The 14,330-nt window shown below is 37.0% G+C and overlaps 2 protein-coding genes across 23 annotated transcripts in view; one reads left to right on the top strand and one right to left on the bottom strand.

Annotated features, from left to right (window-relative positions):
• Positions 1 to 691, bottom strand: part of hspg2 (heparan sulfate proteoglycan 2) — a 105,461-nt gene extending 104,770 nt beyond the window's left edge. For all 21 annotated transcript variants that reach the window (XM_079587356.1, XM_079587374.1, XM_079587375.1 and 18 more), the window contains exon 1: positions 475 to 691. In XM_079587356.1, the coding sequence (XP_079443482.1) occupies positions 475 to 549 (75 nt within the window). In that variant the 5' untranslated portion in view covers positions 550 to 691. The remainder of the gene's footprint in view (positions 1 to 474) is intronic.
• A 3,097-nt stretch (positions 692 to 3,788) lies between these two features.
• LOC306985722 (ceramide kinase) lies at positions 3,789 to 13,872 on the top strand. 2 transcript variants are annotated; one of them, XM_079588305.1, is made up of 14 exons: positions 3,789 to 3,895; positions 4,012 to 4,249; positions 5,434 to 5,453; positions 5,635 to 5,758; positions 5,860 to 5,988; positions 7,171 to 7,234; positions 7,504 to 7,649; positions 7,791 to 7,865; positions 8,279 to 8,431; positions 9,485 to 9,590; positions 11,562 to 11,659; positions 11,895 to 12,091; positions 12,177 to 12,514; positions 13,173 to 13,872. In XM_079588305.1, the coding sequence occupies exons 2-14, from the start codon at positions 4,123 to 4,125 to the stop codon at positions 13,231 to 13,233; spliced, it is 1,638 nt and encodes a 545-aa protein (XP_079444431.1). In that variant the 5' UTR covers positions 3,789 to 3,895; positions 4,012 to 4,122; the 3' UTR covers positions 13,234 to 13,872. The 2 variants fall into 2 exon arrangements, with proteins under 2 accessions (XP_079444431.1, XP_079444430.1); XM_079588304.1 differs by having other exon boundaries at positions 5,434 to 5,529; positions 5,621 to 5,758.
• The last annotated feature ends 458 nt before the right edge of the window (positions 13,873 to 14,330 follow it).

Raw genomic sequence — 14,330 nt, 5'->3', positions numbered from 1 at the left:
AGTGGAAATTACATTATTAACTGTATTATCCGACTAGAATCAATAATAATCGTTTGAATACAAACGCTATAACTTTGGATACCCTAAGTGTGCAGTGAATGTGCTCTAAATCAATGAGTGTCCAAGGATAAATAAAGTTGATCAAGTATACAGACACGCAAGACGCCAGTGAGACCAACTATGAATAGCTCGTTTCTATGGATAAAATTAGACCAGGACTAGAACACACACGCTACACTTGAGTCGAGCTTTAGATATCCGTATGCAACTCACACTAACTTTCACATGATACAATTCGCAGCTTACTAAATGCTGCAAAAAGAATGGAGTTAGAAAAAAGTGGATTACATTACGACGCAAAGTTTTGCTAAGTAACTTTTTGCGTGCATTTCCATTGATACAGTTACCTGTTGTTGCACAAAAGCAGCACAGAGTGTTATATTAAGTGTCTAAAAATGCAGATGAATCACTTACATTGAACAGATGCGACGTAAATATCAAAGGGATAATAAAAAGAGTGAGTTTATGGGCACGTATCCGCGTCCCCATTTCTGCCAACCCAGCACGACTCCAAACACGCCGCTGGGAAAATCAAAGTCCGTCACTTGAAGCCACTGGGAAATTTCTTCGCAAAACTTTCACGCGTTTCTTTTAAAGCAAGGCCGCCGTCGCTTCTCCGTCCCACGCTTGGTGGGACTTCATTTGCCAAAAAAAAAAAAGAAAGAAAGAAAATCCTTCTGCTGTTGAGTGCTTGTGAGATACAACCAAGAGAAACTGATGGTTGTGAATATCCGTTTTGTTCTCTTGGTCCCACTTTCCAATTGGCAAGCAGAAAGTTCAGCATGCACTGCCTAGCGGATCACTTCAGCGCGATCATGTTGAACTGCTGACGATGGCTTTGTTTCAAATCCTAGTAAGCTGCCTAGCTAGACAGCATAGTGAGCTCTTCTCAGCTGACGCGGAAAGCGACCCGGAACGTCCCAGAACTATGACGCCCAAATATGGTGTCTATGTAGGCAGCTCACTGGGATTTGAAACACAGCCTATCAGCGTCTGGTATAAAAGGCGGAATGGAGTTCCAGGAGCGGGATCTTATAGCTATAGAGTACGCCTCTACTAACGGGAAATATTAGGCTGCATGTGATACAAACTAAAGTTGTATTCTTATTTAATAAAATATTTAAATATTATGTGTAGGCTACTGTGAATTCACCAGATGTTTAATACGCAAATAAGATCAGTTTATAGCCTAGAAGTAGCCTACTGTAATTATAGCCATCCAACATTTAATAACGCAAAATATTTAATAAAACAGTACCTCGTGCCTATTTGTCTTTTTGCTTATGACACCAAGTGTGAATACGGGTGAAGTGTTTTTTGTTTTGTTTTTTAATCCTGGATCTTTGTTATTGTGTTAAGCGGGATAGGTCATTTGGCCTCCCATTTTTAAACAATAGCCTACCAAAGAAATGACCAGACAGTCATTCACTCTATTTGTAAACAAGACCTTAATTTACAGCTCTACATCTGTGAATCATGAGATATAGCTAGTGTATTTGCAATATGCGCAAAATATCACTTCAGCTGGATTTTGAAAGAAGACAATGTTGATTACAATATAGGCTACAGTTTGGTTATACATTTTTTTATTGTTTGTTTTATTAAAGTAAGATAGTTTTGTAAAGTCAAAACTGTTAAATCACACCTCATTTCACTTTTGATTATGATGCCTGTTCATGAGTAGGCTATTTATCTTTATAAGTGTGTCTTAAACACTTCAACACAACAGGGTCTGTTCTTCCCAGGTCTCACTAGCTTAATATCCTCTGGTTTAGATCACTTTGTGGCAGTAGCACCACCTAATGACGCAAAACTTATGAGACTCTGAAAACTCTCTGCTGAAAGATGTCCAGTTGATCACAGCTGGTTATTTGTATGGTTTGAAATTGGCCCACAAATGGCTTTCTGTTAACAATGTGAACTTCCAGTTACATCATTTTGATTTGTTCAGATATTTTTAAAATTTATCTTGGCAATCTCTTCAGCCCAGCTTTCAAGATATCATCCTACAGTATTCTGATATAATATTGGTCTCATTACCCTAAAAACAAAATAGGAAATTGTACATCTACAAAACTGTGACGCCATCAGTGATAGTCCAAGACTGCTTAGACTATACTTGGATATAAACTGACTCAAATAAGTGCTTCAAAAAGCATTTAAACACCATTTAGTCCAGTAATCTATAGTAAAAAGAAGTTTCCCTCAGAAAAAAAAAAAAGACTGATCACTTGTCATCTCTTTCTGTTCAGCCATTCAGAATTTTCTCTATATAACAAGGACATCTGCACAGGATCTGTTTACATGCACGGTCACATCCATAACTGGGACAAAATAAAGCAGCTGCTTTCAATTTAGACTTCATCTCAGCTGGATTCCCTCTAGCAACTCCAAAACAACACTGTAAACTATAATTATGAAGAAAGCTGCCAAGATGCATCACTGTATCTGTAGAAATGTCTAAATGCAGATGTACGGTAAGCATGTTTCTTTTGACACAAAATGGATGATGTCACATTGTCACATTTGACAAAGTAGCTGGTTCCTGGTTGTCATCAGATGATTCATGCTACATTCCTTTTTCAGTAGCTGTGAACCCCTCACAACCACAAATGACAAGGGAAAATGAAAGGAACACATGAACGATATTGAATAATTATCTTGAAAATTGGTAACAACTTAAATAAAAATCTTAAATAAATGTAATAATGTAGCAAAAACATTATCAGGTGTTTTTATTTTGTCTAAGCCACGGTCTCCACCTGCTGGAGGTTACAAGGAACTGTTCTGAAGTACACGCTTATCAAAATAATATTACAGAACATATAACAAAAGTTGCTGGAAAACAATGAAAAGTGATTTCTTATTGATGGGGATATACACTGTGTCTTTCCCATTGCAGTTTATGTATAAATGAATATACACTATGGTATGTCATACAAAATATTACATGCAAGATTTAGAAAAATTAGCGACGAAGGATGCATGCTTTTTTATTATAATGCATGCAACTTTTGTTATTCTAACATGTTAGTATGTGCAGACAATTAAAAAAAAAAAACAGTTTGGAGATAAACATATTTAGGGAACCCTTTCAGTCAGTCAGTCGGGTTAAGCAGACTTTCAGGAAAGTCACCTTTCCAGCTTTACATAAAGGAAGAAAAGAAACACTGACAGAAACAAAAATAGACCAAAGTGTGCTCAATGCTGCCAAACAAGACTGAACTTGTGTTTTTTACATTTACTGTCAATGTTGCATGTGTTCAGACTAATCTTAGTTATTGTATGATCATCATCAAAAAAAAAAAAAGACGGTTTAACGTGTTATGAAGTGTCATGTCATCTAGTCATTCCAGTCACACTGACACCAACTGCATGTTGACAGTATAAACAAAAGGATGCAGAAAGAAAGAACAAACCTACATGAATATATCTAAGTTGAATTTCCAGCAGGCTGTAAAGTGTTTTGTCTATCTACACATGATTTATAAAGTGTCTATTTACAGTGAGTATTTATTTAACACTATTTTCACTAGCTCCGCCCACCACTGCACAGAGAGTATTTTCCTACATTAAACAATGTTACAACTTACAATTCATAAAACCTAATTGATTAATAACACGAGAGAAAATTAAGCAAATATATTATTTTATAAAGTTTAAATTAGTTTCATTAAAAAAAAAATCGAATGGGCGAATGAATTACGGTTACCTTCTGCATAATCATTATCCAATGAGACTTGCGTATGCAAATTTTTCCAGTACAGGTGCGCTACCTCAAAGGGAAGTCAACTTGTTTTATACAAACCCTGTAAGGAACAGTCAAGTAGCCAAGGTTAGCGATGACGGATCCTACCTTACTTACATAGGCCTAAACCTAGGCTATTTAATACACTTGGAGACTCTTTTTAACCCACGTTTAAACATTATGCTTATATTTGTTCGCTTCAGATGTTAGACGCCTTGGCCAACTTGGAAATTCTTGCATGGATAAAAAATACCGCTGAATACTGCTTGTGGGAGCATTAAGTTCTATAGATAAATGAAACTACCGAAGAGACGATGGAGATAGATTCGGCGAGAGTTGAGTCGAGTGTGTGGATCGGTAATAAGCGCTACAGGGCTCTCCTGAGCGGATGGTACTTCAGCTGGACTGAGATCGACAAGAGGAACCGGGAGAAGAAAACAAGTAGGCTACGACATTTATTATCCTTCTAAACGCACCTGAGTCCAATAACGCGGTCTAGGTAGACAGCTCAAAGTTTTGGGGCAGTTGTTTGTTATTTAAAAAAAGATAGATAAACAAATGTAAACGTGTTTATATTTCTTTATATTAAAAGCCAGTAAGTGTACTACTTAAGGTCATAGTTTGGGTGTTCTTGTTAGGGAGTGACAAAATTACTTGACATGGTAGCTATATAAAGGATATTTTTAAGTCATTCTTATTTGTAGCCTAGATGAGTAACCGCATAATATTTATATAGCCTATTGTTCGATTAAAGGCAGACTCGGTCATTAAAAAAAAAAATAATTATAAACTTTTTACGCAAAGAAATTAATAGCACTTTTGAGAAATTTAATCAAATTGATGTTTACTCAAATGAGATGAAGACTCCAGTCATCTAAAAATAAGTAAATAAGTAAATTCTACAAGGAGAAGGTCGCCCCCTCATGTGCGCAGCCATGTTGACATCACATGGCCAGCTGTGCACGTAATGGACTACTATTAATTTAAAATGTATTAAATAATATATGAGCCCAAGTTAACAGCATTTATTAAGAAGTAACCAACAAATAATTTCAAATTATGATAATAAAATAATTTGCAATTATTAAATAGTATTTAGATGAAGAAGAGCCATAGAAATGTAATAGTGCCTCTGACACATCAGTGATTTAAAGTCTCTCTTATTTGTAGATAATTAACCACCATGTAATGATTTGATGCCTGGTGTACTATTACAATTAGTTTAATTATTGACAAGAAATGTAGAAAAAGGTTAAAGTAACACTGTGCGCTATCCAATTTGTATCCACAGTTCTCTTTGAACTTAATTTATTTGCATGACATTATAGATGCTGGTCTAACATAATCTAGCTGGATTGGATTGAAGGAATGAAGGATAAACTAATCAGTCTATGCTCAACGCTCAGCTTATGCATGAAAATAATGTTTAAAAGTCCCTCCTTGCTGGCAATTAGTTTTTGTCTGCATTCTGATGACCTCAAAACAAGTTGAACAGCACCATCCAGGCTTGACAACAAACCCTGTAAAACTAAACGTCTCCACAAAAGGCCTGAGTAGGAATGGTGGAATCTTTCTTGATAATATGAGACACATGTGCATCACTTATTCAAGAGCGTCGTTCTTAGTTTCAGTGCCGGTGTCAGAGGTGATTGGGGTGAAGGAGGGTCGAGTTGAGATCCAAACCCAGAAGAAAGTAGAAGACACTGACCTTGATTTTACATGTAAGTTTCTGAAAGTGATTTATTTTTTTTGCACAGGGATCAGATACAACAAAGTTAGACTAAACCTTGTTTTTGTCCTTTTCTTATCAAGTGTTCTATGTGAAGCGCAACAGCAGAGGTAACGGACATGGACTGTCATGGAGTCTGGGCAGGACCCAGTTCTGCTGTCCTAGCCGGGGTGTCCGGGATCAATGGATCACTCAACTCCGAACCGCACTCAAAACCCACAGTGTGTACAGCTGAAAATAATGCCCTTTCTCATTCATTCAGACTCATTATTCTCTAATGACTCATTAACATCTCTCCCTTCATCTACTTCTCCTCTATCAGGCCCCTCTCGTCCTCACAGGTTGTTGGTGTTCATTAATCCTTTCGGAGGAAAGAAGATGGGGAAACAGATCTTTCACTCTCTTGTGGCCCCTCTGTTTGAGCTGGCTGGCATCAGCTCTCATGTTGTGGGTGAGATACTGAGACTTTATCTGTACCGTTCAATAACTGAACAGTTATCAAGTGTCCCCCCCGTTTGGTCTCTGATACTGCCAGCACGTCAGGTAGCACAGTTCTCAAGTGACATCGCAGATCTTTATCGAGACTTGGGAAGAGGGCTGAGCTGAGGAGCAAAGTTAAATAGTCAGAAAAATGGAATCTTGTGACAAAATAGCATATCCTAACACACACACACACACATACACACACAAATTAAATTACATACATTCACACTACTATTCAAAACTTTAGGGTCAGTAAGCAAAATTCATTATTTTATTTAGCATGGACACATTAAATTGATCAAAAGTGACATTTATAATGTTACAAAATATTTTATTTACAGTACCTGTCAAAAGTTTGGAAACATTCAAATTCTCTTATGCTTACCAAGGCTGCATTTATTCCATCAAAAATACAGTGAAAACAGTAATATTGTGAAATATTTTTTCAAATGAAAAAGAACTGTTTTTTTTTAATTATTTTTTTATTATTATTTTAATATATATTAAAATATAATTTATTCCTGTGATGGTAAAGCTGAATTTATCAGCATCACCACTCCAGTCTTCTTTGTCATCACATGAATACATTACATTTAAATAGAAAACAATTATTTAAATTTTCTAGTAATATTTCACAATATTACTGGTTTTACTGTATTTTGATCAAATAAATGCAGCCTTGGTGAGCAGGAGAGGCTACTCTCGAAATTTTTAAAAATATAATGTTTCCAAAATTGACAGTTACTGTAAATACTGTTGTCTTCTATTTATCGAAGAATCCTATCACAGTTTCCATGAAAATATTAAACAGCACAACCTGCAACAAGAATTTTTTCAATGCTGATAATAATAAGAAAAGTTTCTTGAGCTCCAAATCAGCATATTAGAATGATTTCTGAAGGATCATGTGACATATTTATTTCATCCATCTGACATACTGTAATGTTGCAAACAAAATTTCAGAAATGAGCTGTTGTTGCAGCTTAGTTTTAATAAATTACTTTTTTGAATTGCTTTATGTACTAAAAACTTCATACAACTCTTTAATTAAAAATATATATATATGAAGGAAAGGTTTCACATTATAAGACTCCTTTTAAAAAATATAGAGCGACTTAAAAAAAATCTGGGGGATGTTTCTTGTTTTTAGTGACTGAACGAGCAAATCAGGCCAGAGACTACATCCTGAAGAAAGACTTAACAGGGTTCGATGGGTAAGTTATTTAAAATAATAATAATACAATTATTTAAAGATTCAAGAGTGCAGTGCAGTAACAATGGTGTCATTGTAATAATTAATGTCACATGAGCCCTGTCCTTTGTATTTTGTCATTCAAGCAGAAGTGTTGCCTAAACACCGAAAGGGTCATCTTAGAAATATGCGTCACTATATTCTGAGCAAGCCCGCTGATAATACTCTAAATTAAGGTTTTAGGAAATTAAGCTTTTGTGTATTTCCAGTCTAATCTTTTTTCCCTTTCAGAGTGATATGTGTGGGTGGAGACGGAATGTTCAGCGAGCTGCTGCACGGTATGATTGGACGAACCCAGCAGGACGCGGGAGTTTCAGAACATGACCCAACTGTAATGCTGCAGCCATGTGACCTCCACATTGGCATAATTCCAGCAGGTGAACGTTTGCATAGTGCCGTGACTGATATTAGTGTGGAAAAGGGCGTCTATTGTGGTCTGTTCATAGCACTGATGTGTCATTCAGATGCATGGTCAAGATAGTGTTAGTTTACCTCCATGTGTTTACTCTTCACCACAGGTTCTACAGATTGTGTGTGTTTCGCTACCGTGGGCATAAATGACCCTGTGACATCGACGCTGCACATCATCATTGGTAATCTGCATTTCTTTAAGAGCAATAAACAATAAAAAAGTCAGCCAAAGGTCATAACCACTGCAATGCTGTCATGAGTGCTAATGGGACTGTGTTACCCAATTGATCTGACCAATGGGATAGCAGCCCTACAAACATATGCAAATTGTTTTATATACTAACAGAGGAAGATTATAAAAATAATGTTCCTCTCTGTCTTGCCACTCACGTGGGAATGTTGCCAATGGTAACACGCGTGCCTGAAGGTTGCTGACCCTTGAATTAAGTTTGAGATATTTTTTTATCTTAAAAACAAACCTCAATTAAAAAGATTTGCCTTTGTGCAACACAATATACAATAGAATAGAAATAATATAAAATGTGAATGATGATGAATAGCATAACTGTATATTTTCCTTTTTTTCACTCACCAGGAGACTCTCAGCCTTTGGATGTGTGTTCTGTCCATTATCAAAACACACTGGTACGTTATTCTGTCTCTATGGTGGGCTATGGTTTCTATGGCGATGTTTTGGCAGAGAGCGAGAGGCACCGCTGGATGGGCCCTCTCAGATATGATTATTCAGGTATGGACGGCAAGTGTCAACTGTCTTTAAAAAATAAAGTTTAGACTGAATACTGATAGGTCAACACTGCACATTTTCTAGTTTTTTTAGATAGTTCACCCAAAAATAAAAATGATCCCATAATTTACTCACCCTCAAGCCATCCTAGGTTTATATGCCTTTTTTCTTTCAGCCAAATACAATCAGAGTTATATTAAATAATATCCTGGCTCTTTCCATCTTGTAATGGCATTGAATAGTGCCCGAGATTTTGAAGCCCAAAAAGCACATCCATCCATCATAAAAGTAATCCATACGGCTCCAGTGGGTTCATAAATTCTGAAGCGATGGGTTTTTGTAAGAGAAATATCCATATTTAAAACTGCCGTATACGCAGTCACGAAAGAGTTATGTGGTTTTTAGTAAGAGCCGTCTATTCTCACCTAAGCTTACATCATGAGTCCTATGTCCTACTTCGGGTCAGAGGTCATACGTCGGGTCAGGGGACAGAGGTCACCCTTCCGCCTGGACCTCGACTCTTTCATTAACGCACGTTGCCAGAAGTCATTGATTATAGCTTATAAAATTATAAATATATATATTATTTTTTTTCTTACAAAAACCCATCGCTTCATTTCAGAAGGCATGTATTAACCCCTTGGAGCCGTATGGATTACTTTTATGATGGATGGATGAATGTGCTTTTTGGAGCTTCAAAAACTCTGGCACTATTCAATGCCCTTACAAAGATGGGAAGAGCCAGGATATTATTTAATATAACTACTATTGTGTTTGGCTGAAAGAAGAAAGTCATATAGACATAGGATGGCTTGTAGGGTAAGTAAATTATGGGATTATTAAAATGTTTGGATGAATTATTCCTTTAACACTTATTATAATTATATAATTTTCCTTTTTGAAGTAACATTTTGGGAAATCTGTAAGGTTTGATATGCCAGATGCTTCTCTATATGCAATACTTTTATTGTCACTCATTATCATGAATGTGAGAGAAGAAACAGACCTCGATCCCCTCTCTGCTCATATTTTCATGTATGTTTGCTGTTCTTGTAGGTTTTATGGTGTACCTGTGTAACAGGAGCTATCCGGGAATAGTGCAATATCTCCCTGCTGATTCCCATATCTCCAGCCCACGGGACAAAACCCGATGCCTCTCAGGGTAAATATTTGTCTTTGTCTTTTTACCTGAATATCACTTTAGGAGCATTTTATTCGAAAATATTGACTTTAATGAGCATTGTTAGCAACATGTTGAACAACAGTGCAAAATCCCCGCAGGAACCAGAAGGATATGACTATATGTGCATGACTGATACAGCTAAACTTGTTGGTAGAGTTTGTATGTGTAGAGTGGATCCATGAGTAGATTCGGTTGGGTCCTTGGTGTTCTGATTAGTGTGGCTTCATCTTGCGGGAATTATATGTTATTAGCAGTTACCTCATTAAAATAACACAATTGGCTTGAATTCCTCAGTGTTTTTCTGAATTGGAGGTCCTTCCTTAGGGCTGTTACCATGACCGCTCAAGCAGTAGCTGGTGAATTGCTAGTAGCTTGTCTCAAAGGAAAAGCAAAGACTGCTGAATTAAAAAAAATATTCAGGGTTATTTCCAAACAAATGTTAAAGTACCACATTCTGTGTTATGCCATAGACACAATGCACAAAATGAAGACTCTCCGAGCTCCTAATGTGGGTAAAATTGGATTAAGAGAGTACTAAATTGAACTGCCATTGAGAATGGCAATGATCGAGGATACATTTTACCAGGTATTACCAAAGTCCCTGTAACAAGTGACAAGTCAATTCACTCGGCGGCCATCTTTGAAACTCCTCTCGGACATGCAAGTAAAGCGGGGAAACATCAAATTCTCCAAAACTGTTCACCATGCTTATGCTTAAATTTCATATTTGAAATTACCAATGAAATCTGAAAACAACTGCCTCATATATTTTGTTTCTAAATGCTCGAATCATGACATAAAAACCTGCATTTTTTAGGCTGGACCAAGCTAATGCGCATGAGGAGTCCTAAACGCGCGTCTCAGAACACTGACTGTTTCTATAGGAATCGAAGCTTCTATCGGCAGCTGCAGCGAGGCGATGACTTTACCGATCGGCGATTGGCTCTTTTCTTTAGAAGGCGGAACTTATTCCTCAATATTGCACTTTCTCCCATTTATAGTAATACGAGTGCACCATATTTCTGTATATAAAGTCTTTGGTATTATACACCATCTTGGTTTGTACAACTCCCAGCAGAGATGGTCTTTTTTTTGGGAGATAGCAGGGTCCGTGGCTCTACGATTGGAGAAAGCATAACGGCCACATGTGCCTTGATAACTAATCACATTACAGCCTTGACGTCATATAATTTCTGTCAGAGTTGTGCGACAGTCAATCACCGTTTGCGCATACCATAGAAATGAATGAGAATTGCAGTAAACGTAATCTTATCTGTCGCAAAATTGTCTGTGACTCAATTTGTTCCAAACCTGTATGAATTTTTTCTTCTGTTGAACTCAAACGAAGATATTTTGAAGAATATGGGTATCCAAAGTACCATTGATGGGCCCCATTGACTTACATAGTACAGGTGAAACTCGAAAAATTAGAATATCGTGCAAAAGTTAATCTATTTCAGTAATTCAACTTAAAAGGTGAAACTAATATATTATATAGACTCATTACATGCAAAGTGAGATATTTCAAGCCTTTATTTGTTATAATTTTGATGATCATGGCTTACAGCTTATGAAAACCCCAAATTCAAAATTAGAATATTGTGAAAAGGTTTTCATAGCTGAAAGCCATAAGCTCTTTGCATGTAAGGAGTCTATATAATATATTAGTTTTACCTTTTAAGTTGACTTACTGAAATAAATGAACTTTTGCACGAGTTTCCCCTGTATAGGGGTAAAAAAAATACTATGGAAGTCAATGGGGCCCATCAACCGACATTTTTCTAAATATCTTCGTTTGTGTTCAGCAGAAGAAAGAAATTCATACAGGTTTGGAACAACTTGAGGGTGAGTAAATGATGACTTCATTTTCAATTTTGGGTGAACGATCCCTTTAAAGCAGCTTTGGATCCCAGAAATGTTTTAAAAGCATGTTTGTGTGTGTATGTGCAGGTGCCGTGTGTGTTCAGAGAGCAAAGAGAGGCTGTTCCCCCACTTTGACAGCTCCAGTTCCCTCTATAGCACTAGCCAGTGCAACAGTGAGTTAGAGGGTAAGACCAGCTGCTGCCTGTTTGTAGAATGATTGTCTGTGTCATCTCATTAGAGACCCTATTACTGAGATCACATTGTGCTGTGTGTCTCTATGGGGTTTGTGTGTTGTACGTCTCTATTTGACCGTTGTCATGTTAGTACCAAAGTGTGCATTGCTAGTCCTACAAAGCCATTATGCACTTGTGATGTAGACTATTGAGAAAAACAAAATGTAACCTTTTATCACTGTTTTAGGTGAGTGGGTGACTATTGAAGGCAGGTTCAAGTGTGTCTCTCTCACCTGTATGTCAAGCTCATGTCCACGGAGCCCAAATGGTCTTTCTCCGTCTGCTCACCTGGCCGATGGGACGGCAGACCTCATCATGGTCCGAGAAACTAACCCTCTTGGCTTTCTCACATTCCTTCACAGGCACACAAACAAACAGGATCAGGTAAAACCAAATAACATTCAATTAAATAAACTCTCAACTAAAGGCCGAATCAGTCAGAAAAATAATTTCTGAAGTACCATTTCAGTTTGACCTGCCCTTCGTTGAAGTTCATCGTGTCAAGGCTGTTCGGTTTTCTCTACCCCCTGGAGCATTAGAAGAAGACGAAGAGGAATTTGAGGAAGAGGCTGATCGAGAAATTCAGACCTCTGCTGAAAGAGAACTGGAGGATCCTGAGAAACTGTGCAGTGGTAACATTGCAGGTCACTCGCATCAGCATCTCGCAGGGTGGAAGGAGAGAGGAAGTGAGACAAGTAGATTAAAGGGACAAGGCTTTGCATGTGGGCCTTGCTGTACTAAACCTCGCTTGGTATCAGTGTGGAACTGTGATGGAGAAATTCTGCCGCACAGAGAGATCTCATGCAGGTACGTTGTTGTGTGACTAAGCAAGAGGGAAATTCACATGGAAGAACCGTGTAATAATCATACACTAACCTTTTAAAAGTTTGGGGTCTGTAAGATTTTTTTTTTTTAAAGAAATGAATACTTTTATTCAGCAAGTATGCATTTATTTGATCAAAAGTGACTGTAAAGACATTTATATTATTATGAAAAAAATGATATTCTAAATAGATGCTGTTCATTTGAACTCCTAAAAATGATTAATCACAGTATCCACAAAAATATTAAGCAGCTCAACCTTTTTCAACATGGTAATAATAAGAATTGTTTCTTGAGCATTAAATCAGCATATTTGAATGATTTCTGAAGGATCATGTGACTGGAGTAATGATGATGAAATTTCAGCTTTGCCATCACAGGAATAAATTATACTTTAAAATCGTAACAATATTTTTTCATATTACTTTTTTTATTGTATTTTTGATCAAATAAATGCAGCAAAAAAGGCTTCTTTCAAAAACAACAAAATATATGACTTGCCTCAAACGTCTGGCTCCAATGATGTAAGCAAATCATAGTGAATGATGATGATGATATCATCAAGTGGAAGTTTAGGAGTTTCAAACCGAAAACTTTCCATCTTCTCATTTGAATGATTCCTAATATGACACTCTTTCCACAGAGTTCACGGCCAGCTGGTGCGTCTCTTTGCCAGGGGCATCGAGAATTCAACAATGCAATGAAACCTGGAAGAGCTAAGAAAAGAGATGTGATCATCGTAACGTATGACCTTTTTATAGCACTCTTTATGAGGACTCAACTGCAAAGAAGATACAATATAATGTAAATATGTATGATGGGTGAGAGGATGTGCAGTCTTAAAATGTGAATGTATTCGACGTACAGCTCATTTCCCATTAGCAAGATATTTCAGGTGTTCCTATATTTTCATGGAAATCTGAAGAATAATGATTAACAGGTGATGGATCAGTTTCAGATCTGTCACAATGTTGTTCATTTCATTGATTTTATAGTTGTTTTTTGCAGAGCAAAAAAGTATGTATGCAATATTTTAGTGTAAACTCAACTGACATTAACAACATTAAACTTAGTGTCGGGGTTATTTAACCCAGCACATGAGTGATACCACTGGTTTGTCCTTTCAGTGAAGGTTTCCACAGACATTTTCTGTGTAAGGCTGTGTAAATACATTGACAGTCACAAACAGTGATTGACAGTTTTTAAGGGAGGGGACCCATTCCAGACAACATTCTCTCAGCTCGACTGGAATGTGCATATACTGGATGGCAGTGGGTTCAACGGTCAAAAGCACTAGTTGATATATGTGTTTGACCTATAATAAAGTCTCATGAATGTATACAAAATCATCGTCTTTGCTATCCTTGGAGTTCTCTTTCAAAACTTCATTATATTATTCTTGTCATCAGTATAGTTACAAACGAAAAGCCTCATAATACAGTAGTGGATGGACATGATGCTTGCTGCCATAAATTTGTGATAAAAGACACTGACTTGGTTGGGTTTATAACAAACAACTTAAGATAATATAGTCAAACTAAGTATTTTTATTATTAGCTACATGAATGCATTACAATGCACTTTAACATGCCTAAACTGTTACAGTGGGGAAATAATGAGGCGAAATCTTGCATGGAGCTCCAGACCTAGGGCAATTGATTTTTCATTTTATATTTCTTCATTTCCGAATAATCACACCAACAGTTGTCGTCTCCTCACCACGCTTCTTGCTGATGGTCTTGTAGCCAATTCCAGCCTTGTGCAAGTCTACAATCTGGTCCCTGACGTTTGACAGCTCTTC

This window comes from Phoxinus phoxinus, assembly GCF_949152265.1.
Source record: "Phoxinus phoxinus genome assembly, chromosome: 18".
In the NCBI taxonomy this organism is placed as follows: Eukaryota; Metazoa; Chordata; class Actinopteri; order Cypriniformes; family Leuciscidae; genus Phoxinus; species Phoxinus phoxinus.
This window is presented reverse-complemented; position numbering and strand designations above follow the sequence as displayed.

Bases quoted from the DNA above. Each gene is read 5' to 3' on its own strand.
- LOC306985722 (XM_079588304.1), top strand. From the start codon at position 4,123: ATGGAGATAGATTCGGCGAGAGTTGAGTCGAGTGTGTGGATCGGTAAT. The intron at 7,235-7,503 runs GTAAGTTATTTA...TTTCCCTTTCAG, and splicing joins GACTTAACAGGGTTCGATGG to AGTGATATGTGTGGGTGGAG. The intron at 11,660-11,894 runs GTAAGACCAGCT...TCACTGTTTTAG, and splicing joins GTGCAACAGTGAGTTAGAGG to GTGAGTGGGTGACTATTGAA.